The 14944-nt window shown below is 45.8% G+C and overlaps 1 protein-coding gene across 1 annotated transcript; it reads left to right on the top strand.

The window, feature by feature from the left end:
* The first annotated feature begins 1397 nt into the window (after positions 1-1397).
* On the top strand, positions 1398-10462 carry PNMT (phenylethanolamine N-methyltransferase). The gene is made up of 3 exons (XM_035136299.3): positions 1398-1615; positions 5713-5923; positions 7805-10462. The coding sequence occupies exons 1-3, from the start codon at positions 1456-1458 to the stop codon at positions 8232-8234; spliced, it is 801 nt and encodes a 266-aa protein (XP_034992190.3). The 5' UTR covers positions 1398-1455; the 3' UTR covers positions 8235-10462.
* Positions 10463-14944: the final 4482 nt, after the last annotated feature.

Raw genomic sequence — 14944 nt, 5'->3', positions numbered from 1 at the left:
GTCACTTGAGGCCAAGTCATCCTCTCACAACCTAGCCTGCTGCACAGGGTCATTGTGAGGACAAACGGTTAGAAGCGTAGGCATACCCTCCAACATTTCTCTCATGAAAACTGGGGCGTCCTATTCCATAACAACAACAACAACAATTTTACTATTTAAACCCCACCCATCTGACTGGGTGGCCCCAGCCACTCTGGGCAGCTTCCAACATATACAAAAACATAATAAAACATTTTTTTAAAAAAACAAATCCTTCCCAGTATACAGGATTGCCTTCAGACGGCTCGGGGGGGGGGGGGTCAGATAACTCCATACCCTCCAACATTTCTCTGATGAAAATAGGTACGTCCTAAGGAAAAGTGAGGCATTCCGGGATCAAATCAGAAATGGGTACGGCTTCTATAAATCCAGGACAGTCCCTGGAAAATAGGGTCTGTGTATGCCATCCCAAGCTCTTTGGGGGGAAAAGATAGGGTAACAATGTGAAAAGCAAAAAGAACCACATTCACACTGTTGTGTATTGAGTCAAAGGATTTTATATCTGTATTATTATTGTCTGTATTTGCATTAGGATAAAGTAACTGCCTTTTGGTTCCAGAGGGTACAGCTACTATTGGTTCATTTAAGCTGCTGTATTTGGATCCTCTGTCTTACTGGTTCCCTCCAAAAGGCAGCACTGTGATTGCCTGATATTGTTCCCTCCAAAATGTATCCCTTCCTAGCTAGTCCCCTGTCCCTATAAATGTAGCTTTCCTCTCCTCAGTCTTCAGTCTTGTTCACTTTAATAAAGAGCTGTTACTAGAGAACTGTCTCCAGCATGTTATGTCAAGAGAGCTGAAATCACAAACCCCACGTCACAACACACACCATACATTTAAAGCACTATGTGCCACTGTAAACAGTCATGGCTTCTACCCTCAAATTCTGGGAGCTGTAGTTTGTTAAGGGGCTGAGAGTTGCTAGGAGAACTCTATTCCCTTCACGGAGTTACAAATCTCAGAGTTTTCTGAGAAGAGGGCTCAACAGTAAAAACTACTAGACAGTCTAACCTTCTGCCATCGAGCCTCTTCCCTGACAAATGGCACAGACTCCCCCTCCCGACCCACCCTAGTTCCTGACAGTAATTTGGTTATACGGGATGAACAGCTTCAATAAAGTGTCCTTTCAATAGAGTTATTAAACGACTATCCAGTGCGAGATAAAGCAATCCGTTCCCTCGCCCCCGGCATTGCCAGGACCTCCATCAAGCTTCTGGAAAGGTCTTCTCAATTACTCCACCGCAAGCGGAAGAGTGTGCGAGAGAAATGGCCCCAATTTAGAGAGGCCCTGCAGGCTGTTTCTGATGGTATCAGCCCAAAGTACTCGGGACTAATTGCATTCGGTCAACCTGGGCTATAAAGCCACTCACCCAGAGCCAGTTGCGTGAGCCGGACACAGCCAAGCATTTCCCCAGACATGAGCGCCAATGGTGTTGCGGCTGTGGCCGAAAGCTACCAGAAGTTCAACCCTCGGGCCTACCTGCAAAACAACTACATGCCACCCCGTGCCAACTTCGCTAGCGAAGAGTTTGCAGTGCCCTGGAAACTTCGGTGCCTGGCAGATGCCTTTGCCACAGGTAGGTAGACCTGTAATTGTTTTCCTTTGCAAGCGGGGGATGCCTGGGTTTCAAAGGTGACCTCCCTTTGTCTCGTTTGAAAATCTTCTTGTTATGAAATTTAAACTGAGTAACTGCGCTGCAGAAAGCAGAGACTACACGTTCTGCGCATAATTAAGAGAATGCAAAGTAAATCTTTCGCTTGGTTTTAATTATAGAAAATAACAGAAGTTACATTAACACTACAAAACACCACCCATCCAGTGACCCACCCACCAAGGTACCGAGAGAGGCACACAATGCTTCTTATATACTGTTTATTCCTGCGTATAAGACTGCTTTTTAACCCGGGGAAATCTTCTCAAAAGTCGGGGGTCGTCTTATACGCCGGGTCGTATTTCTTATACGGCGAGTATATCCCAAACTCTATATTTTAACTGGAAAAGTTGGGGGTCGTCTTATACGCCCAGTCGTCTTATACGCCGGAATATACGGTACTCTATCCAATTGCTGACACAGCTTAATTAACACAAACTTAACATCACCTGCTGTACTGCCCCACTGTTGCAAAACTACGGTAGGTCATGGCATTTGCTTCTGGCTTTTAAAGAGATACACACCTTGTGAAACAATGTTGTTGTTGTTGTTTAGTCGTTTAGTCGTGTCTGACTCTTCGTGACCCCATGGACCATAGCACGCCAGGCACTCCTGTCTTGCACTGCCTCCCGCAGTTTGGTCAAACTCATGTTCGTAGCTTCAAGAACACTGTCCAACCATCTCATCCTCTGTCGTCCTCTTCTCCTTGTGCCCTCCATCTTTCTCAACATCAGGGTCTTTTCCAGGGAGTCTTCTCTTCTCATGAGGTGGCCAAAGTCTTGGAGCCTCAGCTTCAGGATCTGTCCTTCCAGTGAGCACTCGGGGCTGATTTCCTTCAGAATGGATAAGCTTGATCTTCTTGCAGTCCATGGGACTCTCAAGAGTCTCCTCCAACACCATAATTCAAAAGCATCAATTCTGAATTATGTGAAACAATAATGAACCTTAAAACTTAAACCATTCAACATTTTCCCTGCGGTCCATTGTTGTGGAACAACGTTAAGCATATGCCTTCCCTCTTGACAGGGCCGGCCCACCCATGAGGCAAGGTGAGACGTCCGCCTCAAGCGGCAGGATTCACAGGGGGAGCAGATTCCAATGCAAACCTTTCTTCTTCCCTTGTTCCCGATGTAGATCTTCATACCCCCCTTCTTCTCTGGCTGGGAGGCAGGCACCATTTAGTGGTTTGGCCTCAGGCAGCAACATGTCTTGGGCCGGCCATGCCCCTAGGTCACTTTTACCTTTTCCTTGACAACGTTACCATCCATCAAAAGTAAGCTTTCCAAATGCTGAGCTGTCTAAATTTGAAACAAAAGTGCATTTGGGGGGGGGGAGCTCCTTTGTAAACTTGGAGCATGGTGAGGAGTAAAATGCTTTGCAAAGCCTGAGCTATGGCCTCCCAAGACCTCAGCATCTTTCTAACATTAATTAGCAAATAGTTAGCCGAACCCAGGCCACTAGGGTTGCCAGACTTAATAGAGGACAGGACTTCTGTGCCTTTAATTGCCCTGCTCTCTTTTGAGTCTGGAAACCTTAAAGAGAAACCAGCAGACCCTTTGTTTAATTTCCAAGCAAAGGGTCTGCTGGTTTCTCTTTAAGGTTTCCAGACTCAAAAGTGAGCAGGACAATTAAAGGCACAGAAGTCCTGTCCTCTATTGAGTCTGGCAACCCTACAGGCAACTGACTTAGATTGGGTGAGATTTTGGCCTTGTAAGAAGCTCCATTAACGTGTGGCCCCGAAATTTTGCTTTCCCCTGAAACCGATGCCAAAGTTTAGTGCTAGTTTAGTGCATTTTGTGCTGCGAACCCTGAGTTCCAGCATCCTTAGGATTCTTTAAATGCTCTTTACATGTATGGTACGAATGCAGCCCACGTCACTCGTTTTTTAACCATCCCCAGAGGCTATCAAGCACAGAAGTGATCCCAGGTGTAAGTCTTTGCTCCATTAGCTTGCTTAGCATAGGACTAGACAGGCCAGCTTCCTAGTTTGGTGTTTTGTTTTCATACTGATAGTGATTACAATTTCTCCCTTTAAAAAATACTTCTCTGAAATAAATTTCTTAATTGGATTTCTGAGCTGTGCCTGTTTCTAGAGCCCTGGAACTTTGCTCTAAATACTGAGGATTGTAGCCAATGGTAGTCTTAGCATTAAGGGACACGACTAATTCAGGTTCATGAATATGAACAGGTCTTCTTTGTTGAATACAAGCCTGATACTCTGGCAATCTTACAGACTGATGATATATTAGTTGCAAACTGCCCTGAATTATTCCTACATTTTCTCATCTTATCCACAGGTAACCAATATACATCTTACATCAACAGCTGAACAACAGTTACACAGAACACCTCTCCCCCCCCCCTTAAATAACTAAACCAGTTGGTTATATTGTAAATGGCTTTGTGGAAGCTATTTTTCACAATGCAAAGATCACTAAGGCAGTATTTTTATTACTGAACCTAAGCAAGTTTAAATTGAGATATGAATTATAGCTGGGGAAAACCGTAGCTCCATTTCAGCCACTTCTGGGTGAAAAGGCACACTGAGAACACGGGGGGGGGGGGGCTCTGCATATTCTAATAAACATGGCATTCTCTAGGATATGAGCCTGCTGCCATGGTGACCCCCTCCCGCTTTACTTCAATCACTGTTGAAATGGGTAAACTCTTCTAATGGAAACAGCTCAGTTGCCACCATATTCCACCAGCTTCATTCAAAGCATGTGAACAAGTCACTTGTTTATTTATTTATTTTTGATGGAACCCCTTATATGGGATTTTGTATACTGTATAAATTTTCCCTCAGCTCTTTTTGCTGGCCCATTTAAGGGACCACAGAAAGAGGGGGAAGGAAGTCAAGTTTTGAAATATCAAAATGAATGTAAAATTAGTGAAACGTATAAAAAGAAAGAAAGAAAGAAAGAAAGAAAAAGAAAGAAAGAAAGAAAAAGAAAGAAAGAAAGAAAGAAAGAAAGAAAGAAAGAAAGAAAGAAAGAAAGAAAGAAAGACATTTTATCTAGCTTAATCAGATCATGAGTGTGAGAAGGGCAATTGACCAATGAGAGGGGAGTATCCTTATGGCCAGGGGGATCCTGGAGGAAGAGGCGACTGAGTCACTTCTACAAGGCTTCTCGTGTTGCGATGTGGAGTTAAAGGGATGCTAGTTTGGTAGGTGGCTTGTGAGACATCTCAGTATGGAACCTGCTCTTCCAGCTACATGGAAGACTTAAAATGTCATGCATGAGCAGATTCTTACAACTCGGCTAGCTTGGAAAGATCCAGAAAACAGGACCATCTTTCGAGCTGCCCCTCATTCCTCCAGGCCTTGATTGGCTGGGAGCTTCTATCCGACTTTCCCTGGGGCATTTTGTCCATCAGCGATAAGGTGACCAAATGCAATAGAATACAAGCCTCTTGTGCCTGTGATATTTTATTAGAAGCGGGCAATTTTGGCAGGTGCTGTTTTTCCTGTATCTCTTGAGTATCACATGTACTGGATCCTGCTTCCCTCTCAATATAATATCGGTGGGAAATCTTCCTATGAGCTGCACCCCCCAGGGGATCAAATCTGTTGGTGTCGGGGAAGGGGAGAAGCGGAGCATTTGCACAAGCTTCTCCATCACATTTCCCCACACAAACAGAAAAGGGAACCAAGCAGCCAGGATTCTAGCTTTCTCCTCAAGATAAGACTTTACCCATTTGACTTCCACCCGTCACCTTATGGGAAGGTGATTTCTGGGCAGAAAATTAGGGGCCAGGGTATTGAATCCTCTTTTATGATTGTATTTGGGAAAGACTTGCACTCCCTTCCACCCCCATCCATAGCTGCCAAGTTTTCCCTTTTCTCGCGAGGAAGCCTATTCAGCATAAGGGAAAATCCCTTTAAAAAAGGGATAACTTGGCAGCTATGCCCCCATCATGAATACAGATTTATTTATTTTCTAAGAGGTTTCCAGTTTTTTATGTAATTGTTTGTCGCCTGAGATGATCGCACCTTAGTCCTTTATTCTCACCCCTTGCAGGGGAAATCTGCGGCCGTACCCTTATTGATATTGGCACAGGCCCCACCATTTATCAGCTCCTCAGTGCCTGCGACTACTTTGAGGAGATAGTGGCCACAGACTACCTGGAAGTGAATCGGGCCGAGATACAGAACTGGGTGCTCGGTGAAGACTCCAGCTGCTTTGACTGGTCTCCTTACATCCAGTATACTTGTAAGATTGAAGGCAAGGGGTAAGCAATAAACACGGGAGGGAGGGGCACAGCTTCCCAAGGAATAAGCCAATCATGGTTACCTGTGATCCACCACGCCTTACTGGCTGATGGCGCTGTGGTCTAAACCACTGAGCCTCTTGGGCTTGCCAATCAGATGGTTGACGGTTCGAATACGCACAACGGGGTGAGCTCCTGTTGCTCTGTCCCAGCTCCTGCCAACCTAGCAGTTCAAAAGCATACCAGTGAAAACAGATAAATAGGTACCGCTGCGGCTGGAAGGTAAACAGCGTTTCCGTGCGCTTTGGCTTCTGTCACGATGTTCTGTTGCACCAGAAGCGGTTTAGTCAGGCTGGCCACATGACCCAGAAAGCTGTCTGTGGACAAACGCCGGCTCCCTCTGCCAGAAAGCGAGATGGACGCCACAATCCCATACAGCGGTACCTCTGGTTACGAACTTAATTCGTTCTGGAGGTCTGTTCTTAACCTGAAACTGTTCTTAACCTGAGGTACAACTCTAGCTAATGGGGCCTCCCGCTGCCGCCGCACGATTTCTGTTCTCATCCTGAAGCAAAGTTCTTAACCCGAGGTACTATTTCTGGGTTAGCGGAGTCTGTAACCTGAAGCGTCTGTAACCTGAAGCGTCTGTATGAATGGACTTAACTGTCCAGCGGTCGTTTACCTTTTTTTACTTTTTACTGCCTGGTGTGCCTTTGACTGAATACACACTACGCATTTATAGCACATTACATCCCCCAAAGGATCCTGGGAAGTGTAGTTTGTTAAAGGTGTCTGGGAAGTACGCCTCTGTCAGAGGTAAGATACAGTTCCCAGGAACATGCTTTAACTATATGTACACAGCCTGGGGGGGGGGCGGTTTCCTACTAAAGGCTTCCATTATGTCCAGGTTTTTCTGGACATATCCAGGATTCATCCATCCCAATAGCGTCTGGGTGGAATTTCTGGAAATTGCAAAAATGTCCGGGGAAACCCAGTTGTATGGCAACTCACGATGGAAGCGAATTTCCTTTGAAATGTCCAATTCTTTGGAGATTTTGCAAAAGAAGCTCAACAACATGTGTGTCCAGATTTTCACTTTTTGAACTATAGCAGTCCTACCATCCACCAGGGAACAGAATGTCAAAATCAGTGCTAGCTGGCCCAGGTGCCAGTCTCACAAATGTGCAGTGCAGGTGACAAAGAGCTTAGCAGAGGGATGGGAAACCTATGGCCATCTAAGTATACAGAAATGCATGCCCATTGCAGAGCAGCTTTTTATAATATACTGAGGTAAAACACCTACAATATATGATTACTGCGGCCAAGACTGCTATATGCACAAAGATGGAAAGGCACAGCCTTACCCACTATAGAAGAATGGCTGATAAAATTGCGTATTAGACTTGGCTGAGACGGCTAACATGTTTAATTAGAGAAAAATCATTACCAACACTTGTTAAGGATTGGAAATTTCTTTTGGACTTTTTACATGAAAGAGAAAATGAGCTTGTAATATCTGGATTTGAAGATTGAAAAAAAATGCTGGTTTATAGAGGATAGAATGGTTGGATCTTAAAGAATAAATATCATATGTGGCCGCAGAGATGGAAGTCCTTTTATTTTATCTTTCTTCAGTCCCCCCCTTTCTTTTCCTTTTCTCTTGCTTTTTTCTTCTTTAGATTTCTCGTATTTTCTTCCTTCTGACTTTGCTCCTTTTTAGATTAAGAAACAACTCTCTGACTTTTAGAAGACATCTGGAGGCAGCCCCGTATAGGGAAGTTTTAAATGTGCGATGTTTTACTGTGGTTTTATAATTTGTTTTGAAAGCTGCCCCGAGTGGCTGGGCCTGGGGCAACCCAGTCAGATGGGCGGGATATAAATAACAAATTATTTTTTATTTAGGGAACCGTGGAAGGAAAAAGAGCAAAAGCTGAAGAAGAAACTCAGAAGGATCCTTCCCATCGATGTCCACCAGGCCAAACCTCTAGGTTCCTCTCTCAGCCAACCAGCCGACGCTTTGGTCTCTGCTTTCTGCCTGGAAGCCGTGAGCCCTGACAGGCCGAGTTTCGACCGGGCCCTGCAGAATGTCACGACGCTTCTCAAGCCCGGTGGCCACTTCCTCATGATCGGGGCTTTGGACGAGTCCTTCTATTTGGCTGGAGAAGCCAAGCTGTCGGTCGTGCCCATCAGCGAGGCAGATGTCAAGGAATCCTTCGCCAAGAGCGGCTATCGCACCCGCAGCTTCCGCTCCTACGTCATGCCGCCGAGCCTGAAGATTGGCGTGGATGACGTGCAAGGGATCTTCTTCATCCATGCGCAGAAAACAGCCTGATCCCAGCTCGCCTAGCAGAAACACACACACACAAGGCCCTTGCCCCATAAAACCCAGCTTATTGCATGCTGCCCCTGTTCTCTTCTGTATTGCTGCTCCTGTGCTAATAGCTGATCCTCCATTCTGTGGGTGCAAATAAGTGTGTGTTCATGTCCACACCATACATTTAACACGTTTAAAGCATATGGCTCCCCCCCCCAACTGTAGTTTATCCCTCACGGACCTAGAGTTCCCATCACCCTTAACAAACTACAGTTTGCAGAATGCTTTGGGAGGAAGCCAGATGCTTAAAGTGTTTTCTTTCATCGTTCACACGGATCAATTTCTGTGGAAAATCTAGTGCTGAAATCTAAACAAAAATCTTGTTGCTAACAGCCCTTTCGTGACATCTGAATGACCTGTTTGCAATATCAAGTCGTCGTCCCCCCCCCATATATTGTAAAGCACTTGATGTTTCTTGTAAACTACTTAGAGGTTTTACTACGATGCGGGTTAAACCACAGAGCCTAGGGCTTGCCGATCAGAAGGTCGGCGGTTCGAATCCCCGCGACGGGGTGAGCTCCTGTTGCTCGGTCCTAGCTCCTGCCCACCTAGCAGTTCAAAAGCACTTCAAAGTGCAAGTAGATAAATAGGTACCACTTCGGCGGGAAGGTAAACAGTATTTCTGTGTGCTGCTCTGGTTCGCCAGAAGCAGCTTAGTCATGCTGGCCACATGACTCGGAAGCTGTACGCCGGCTCCCTCAGCCAATAGAGCGAGATGAGCGCCGCAACCCCAGAGTCAGTCACAACTGCACCTAATGGTCAGGGGTCCCTTTACCTTTACCTTTAAGTGGTATATAAATTTTGTTATGAAATAAATCTGGAAGTACCTTTCCTTGGTACATGTTCTTTAGGACATGAAGCAGGATGGAGGTTTCCCAAATGTTGACCTTTTTAACTTTCCATATTAACTTAAAGGCAACCTAGCATGTTGCAGAAGATTCTGGGGCATGGCCTGTGGTAGGCTTTTGTCTTCCTGTGTGAGGCACTGGCCAGGCCTCTTGGGCTTCAGAAAGTGCAACCCAGAAGAGAGCCGTCAGTCCCCTATATTCCCTGATCACTGCAGGAGAAAATCAGTAGGATGGTGCAAGCAAAACCTGTATTTCAGGTAAGCTTTGCTGCCATTATTATTCCCTTTCCTGCCAATGTTCAGGCAGGAGGTCTTGTTGCTTGTGTAGTAAAAAGCACCACTCACACACAAGAGGGAGGTACCAGAAGGCTTGAGGGAACCTTAAGTTTTGGGTAGAAGCACAGAAGTGAATAAATCCCTTGCACATAGAAAACAAGTTTGTCAGGGACAAGGGTTGAAGTCAGGAAACCCTGACATGCTGGTTTTCCGTGTGCAATGTTTCGTAATGGAGCAGCATTTTGTAATATGAGCCCTCCGCTTGCCCAGTACAACCCAGGCACTAGTTTATTACCGTACCTGTTTGTGACACAAAGGCAGAAATCTAAGAGGGAAATCTCCTCTTGCTGAGGAGAACACGTCGTTAGAGTCTGAATTGGGTGTGGCAGTCCTGAGATCTTTTTATTAAAAAAAACGGAGGCATCGGAGGACAAAATTAAGTACTTCACCAGACATGTTTCGATTTCTTATTTAAATAGCAGTTGCTGGTGGGCGGATATCAGATTGGGATGTTGTTTTTTTAAAACCCCTTCCCTTTGTGGCACAGTCCAGGTTAAGGGAATGTTCACATTACCACATACCAGTGCGCTCCCACTGCTAAGTTTTTAGCTTTCACACAGCACCAGCCACAATCGAGATCAAGCCAGTGGTTTTCCTCACAAACGCTGCTGTCTGGTGCATTCCCCCACCAATCCAATTCGAAAACTGAATGCGGAATAAGCGATAATATGAATGTTTGAGGCAGCCGTCACACATGTGCCGATGAGCGGAAATGCTCCATGAATGTTCCAGGGGAGAGTGATAGGGCCAGGAAACCAAAAAGGTGCTGTGTGTCAGGCAAAGGCACTCCCTTCCAATGGAGGCCAGACAGGCCCCCTCCTCCCTACTGAATCTCCGGAGACATTTTTTTAAAAATTCCAGCAGCCATGGTAATCGAATTTTGACTTCATAGTCTTCACTCGTTTTTACTTGTTGCATTGTATCCTTGAGATGGCTGTAGCTAAGTGGCATATAAATTGTTTAAACAAACAAAACGAATAAAATTTTACCTTAACAACAAAAATATTCCGTTTGCAAAATGTATCTCTGCTCGCCAAGAATATGGGCGAGCTTTCAGGCACAGCGGTAGGAACATAGGAGGGGGGGCCTCCTACGAAGTCAGACTTACGCAGCTCAATATCAAGTCCATTTAGCCTGGGATAATATGTCCTGACTGGCAAAAGGAGTCACCAAAGGGGCATCCAATTCCTAGGGGTCGAGGTCCCTTTGGCTCCCCCTCAATAAAATATTTGAGGGGGCCAGCCCCCCCTCCCAAAGTTGATGGATGCTGCCATTCAAATGGTGTGCATGTGCTGCATCATGTGGTCAATTATGTGGGGCGGGGCTTGCCTGGGCACCCCCAGTATTTTATTCAAGTTGGCACCCCTGCAAGTCACCAGCCATTATGGACTCCTAACCCTAATAGCTGTACCCTCCCTCCACTGTTGGAGGCAGTAATGATTCGGTAGACCAGTTGATGGAAACCACAGGAGCGGGGAGGGGTCTTCTGTTCATGTCCTGCTTGCTGGTTTCCCCCACGTACCTGGTTGACCTCGTGAGAATAGGATGCTGGACTGGACGGGCCTTTGGCCTGATCCACGAGGGCTCTTTTTATTTCCTTTATTCCCTCATAAATTTTTATTCACTTCCCATACAATTGAACACATTCAATTCAGTTTCCGCACAATGTTCCCTTAGCATTTTGACTTCCCACTAGGGTGATGACTTTTTTACAACCTCATTTCCCTGTATCATAATTTGATGGGCGTTCATTAAAGATTAGATAAAATCTTACTTTGAAAGAGATTTGATTTAAAAAAAAAAAAAACCTCACGCAAAAAATGATTTTAAAAATTTTATTTATCAGTTTTTTGACCATTTTTGAAGTCACTGTAAGCAGATATAAAATTGAACCCAAGCTTTAGAGTCACATATATACAACATTACATAGGGTCATCAAACACACAAGGAAGCTTTTTTTAGCTGCAGTAACAGTATAGACGCCGCTAGAGGATGATGTTTTGCTACCTCTCCTGTAGGTTCTTTTCCCAGCATGCCCGGCAGGGTCTGCTGGCTGAGTTTTGAGGTCCCCAAAAGGGGCTTTTACCTTGCTCGGGTGTGACATTTGTATACCCTATGTTGCTAAGAACACTCCCCATTGTGGAATGTGGTGTTGTGTCCAAATCTGATACGAAATATATATAGAATTGTTAATACAATTTTATGAAATGGTAAAACGGCATACAAAAAAAATAAAAACGGTTTGTGCGTAACCTTTTTAAATATTTCAATGGAATATACCTCAGTTTAGTCATTAATAGGCAAAAGTTCATCCATTTGTGCTACAGGAAATAATTTTTGAGGGAAAAAATGAAAAAGTCATCACCCTACTTCCCACCCTTACCTCTGTTCAAATCCTTTTACCTACTGCCTTAAATGTAATAAATTATTTCTAGAGCATATGTCCCACGTTACATTCTTTTATCATTCCCACTCCTTGGCTTATATTCTACAGTCCCTGCCTGCGATTTCATTGAACTATGTTTTCTGAGATAATAATAATAATAATAATAATGGGGGTCCTCCGCTCTTCCGCAAACATTTCGATTTGGGGGGCCTCTTGTTTTTTGACCGCCAGTTTCACCATCTCCATATAGTCCAATAGTTTTAAAATCCACTCCTCTTTTGTTAGAACTTCTTATTCTTTCCATTTCTGTGCGTACAGAATTCTGGCTGCAGTGGTAGCATACATAACTAATTTAACCCACTTTTGCGGGGACTTCTGCCCCTATTATTCCCCCCCCCCCTCAAAAATGCTTCAGTGTTTTTTTTGGGGGGGTTGGGGGGGGAAATGACTATTTGGCTCTTTCTATTTTCTCAAGCCCTCCCCCGGTAACAGCATGTGCTCTGTCCTGCCACTGAGGATCCACTAGCATGGGCACTTGTCCTAAAGGGAGGGTGCAAAGCAGCCCTTTAATGCTCTCTGGCCTTTGGCAGAAGCACAGCGGTGGCCTTTGACGACAAGCTCCAGCAGGTCACCTTCACCCACCCGTTTCCGAGCTCCCGGCCAAAAGGACGGGCAGAATGTACAGTTCTTTGAAAGCGGTCTGGACTTTCAAAGGGGAAGAAGTGCCCTTTTCATGGCCGCAGGAGGATTATTGTTAATTCAGCGCACACATCTAGCCAGAAGGTAGATACTATATGAAAATCCAGCATGGCACAAATACAGCTGGTCAGCGGGCACCAGAGCCCAAAACTGGCACCTGGGTGGCGAAGAGGGCAGAAGGCAGGCTGCTCCCCCTCCTGCTTTTAGTGACTTGCAGAAGATCTGGTTTCCAGCCTTGGCTTGGTTGATTCTTCTAGCTCAGCCAGCTTCCCTTGCCTAACAGTGCTCTCAAGTGGTTATTATTAATTAATTAATACCCTGGCCCATCTGGTTTCCCCAGCCACTCTGGGCGGCTCCCAACAGAATATTAAAAACACGATAAAATATAAAACATTAAAAACTTCACTAAACAGGGCTGTTTTCAGATGTCATTGGAAAGTCCGATAGTTGTTTATTTCCTTGACATCTGATGGGAGGGCGTTCCACAGGGTGGACGCCACTACCAAGAAGGCCCTTTGCCTGGTGCCCTGTAACCTCACTTCTCGCAGTGAGGGAACTGCCAGAAGGCCCTTGGAGCTGGACCTCAGTTTTCAGGCTGAGCGATGGGTGTGGAGAGGCTCCTTCAGGTATATTGGGCCGAGGCTGTTTACGGCATTAAAGGTCAGCACCAACACTTTGAATTGTGCTTGGAAACGTACTGGGAGCCAATGTAGGTCTTTCAGGACTGGTGTTATATGGCCTTGGCAGCCACTCCGTCACCAGTCTAGCTGCCGCATTCTGGATTAAATGCATTCTGGCGAACCAGAGCAGCGCATGGAAACGCTATTTACCTTCCCGCCAGAGCGGTACCTATTTATCTACTTGCACTTTGATGTGCTTTCAAACTGCTAGGTTGGCAGGAGCTGGGACCGAACAACAGGAACTCACCCCATTGTGGGGATTCGAACCGCCGACCTTTTGAACGGCAAGCCCTAGGCTCAGTGGTTTAGACCACAGCGCCACCCGCATCCCTGAACTCCCCTTACTTTGCCGGTTTTTAAGCAGAGGTTGGGTGGCTGCGAGAAGCAAAGCTACAGGGAACCAGGCAGAGGGCCTTTTCGGTAGTGGCGCTCGCCCTGTGGAACGCCCTCCCATCGGAGGTCGAGGAGATAAACAACTACCTGACATTTAGAAAACACCTAAAGGCAGCCCCGTTTAGGGAAGTTTTTAATCTGTGATATTTTAATGTATTTTGGTATTTGTTGGAAGCCGCCCCGAGTGGTGGGGGAAACCCAGCCAGATGGGCGGGGTATAAAGAAATAATAATAATAATAATAATAATAATAATAATAATAATAATAGTTGAGATTCCTGCATTGCATAGGGTTCGACTAGTTGACCCTTGGGGACCCCTCTACAATTCTGAGATTAATGTACCTTCCAAGCCACCACTGGCCTCCATTGCCACCTGGTGGCTGATTCGAGTCATAGAACACCTGACACCAGCAAGCCAGCCAGTTCTATTACTTTGGTTCTCCTCTTGTCTTGGGTCACTTTCTGAAGAACCCTTGGCAGTCTTGGCTTCCTCCTGCTGCGCTGTCTCTGTCTCTCTTTTTCTGGCAGGAAATGCTTAAGTGTTTGTGCACACCTTGCTGAAAGCGCTGCAACCCAGCGCTTGGAGAGAGTGGTGCCAAGTTTGATGCCATTTCAGGGCTGCAGAGGTGTGTCATTAGGATGAGTCATGGGGAACTTGCCCCCCCCCCCGCCGCTGCCCCCAAAATTGCTGGGAAGGTTCGCAAAATCAGTCGGCTTTGCCAGAAATATTGAGGCAGCTTATCTGCAGCCCCACCTTAAAAGGGAATCTTCTGCAATGTCAAGTCTTTCCAAAAGACAAAACAGGAGATAGGCCCACACCAATGGGACAGAGGAGATCTCAAGGCTGAGATCTCTGCCCCAGAATTCATAGGGGGCTAAAGGGTCTCCAGGAATAGCTGCTAGCCACTATAATCTAAGATAGAACCATGCTGCATTTCAGAGATGCTGGGGACACAATTAGGCCTTACAGTCGTACATTGGTTGTCAAATGTCTTGGTACTCGGGTGTTTTGGCTCCCGAATGTCCCAAACCCGGAAGTGACTGTTCTGGTTTGCGAATGTTCTTTGGAAACTGAATGGCCGATGTGGCTTCCGCAGCTTCTGATTGGCTGCAGGAGCTTCCTGCAGCCAATCAGAAGCTGCACTTTGGTTTTGGAAGTTGAACGGACTTCTGGAATGGATTCCATTCGACTTCCAAGGTACCACTGTACTTGTAAGCATCCCAAGGTCAGTAGACTAGATGCAACTTTGGTGGACATGACAAGTCTCCTCTCTCTCTCTCTCTCATACACCACCGCAGTCCGTGTCTATTTTAAAAACAGAGCAG

Source organism: Zootoca vivipara, chromosome 12 (genome assembly GCF_965207765.1).
Source record: "Zootoca vivipara chromosome 12, rZooViv2.hap1.1, whole genome shotgun sequence".
Classification (NCBI taxonomy): Eukaryota; Metazoa; Chordata; class Lepidosauria; order Squamata; family Lacertidae; genus Zootoca; species Zootoca vivipara.
Note: the sequence above shows the minus strand (reverse complement) of the source record. Positions and strands in the feature narration are given on the sequence as shown.

What these genes read in the sequence shown, in the direction of transcription:
- PNMT (XM_035136299.3), top strand. Translation starts at nt 1,456, where the DNA reads ATGAGCGCCAATGGTGTTGCGGCTGTGGCCGAAAGCTACCAGAAGTTC. An exon ending in GGCAGATGCCTTTGCCACAG is followed by an intron (nt 1,616 to 5,712) that starts GTAGGTAGACCT and finishes CACCCCTTGCAG; the next exon opens with GGGAAATCTGCGGCCGTACC. An exon ending in TGTAAGATTGAAGGCAAGGG is followed by an intron (nt 5,924 to 7,804) that starts GTAAGCAATAAA and finishes TTTTTTATTTAG; the next exon opens with GGAACCGTGGAAGGAAAAAG.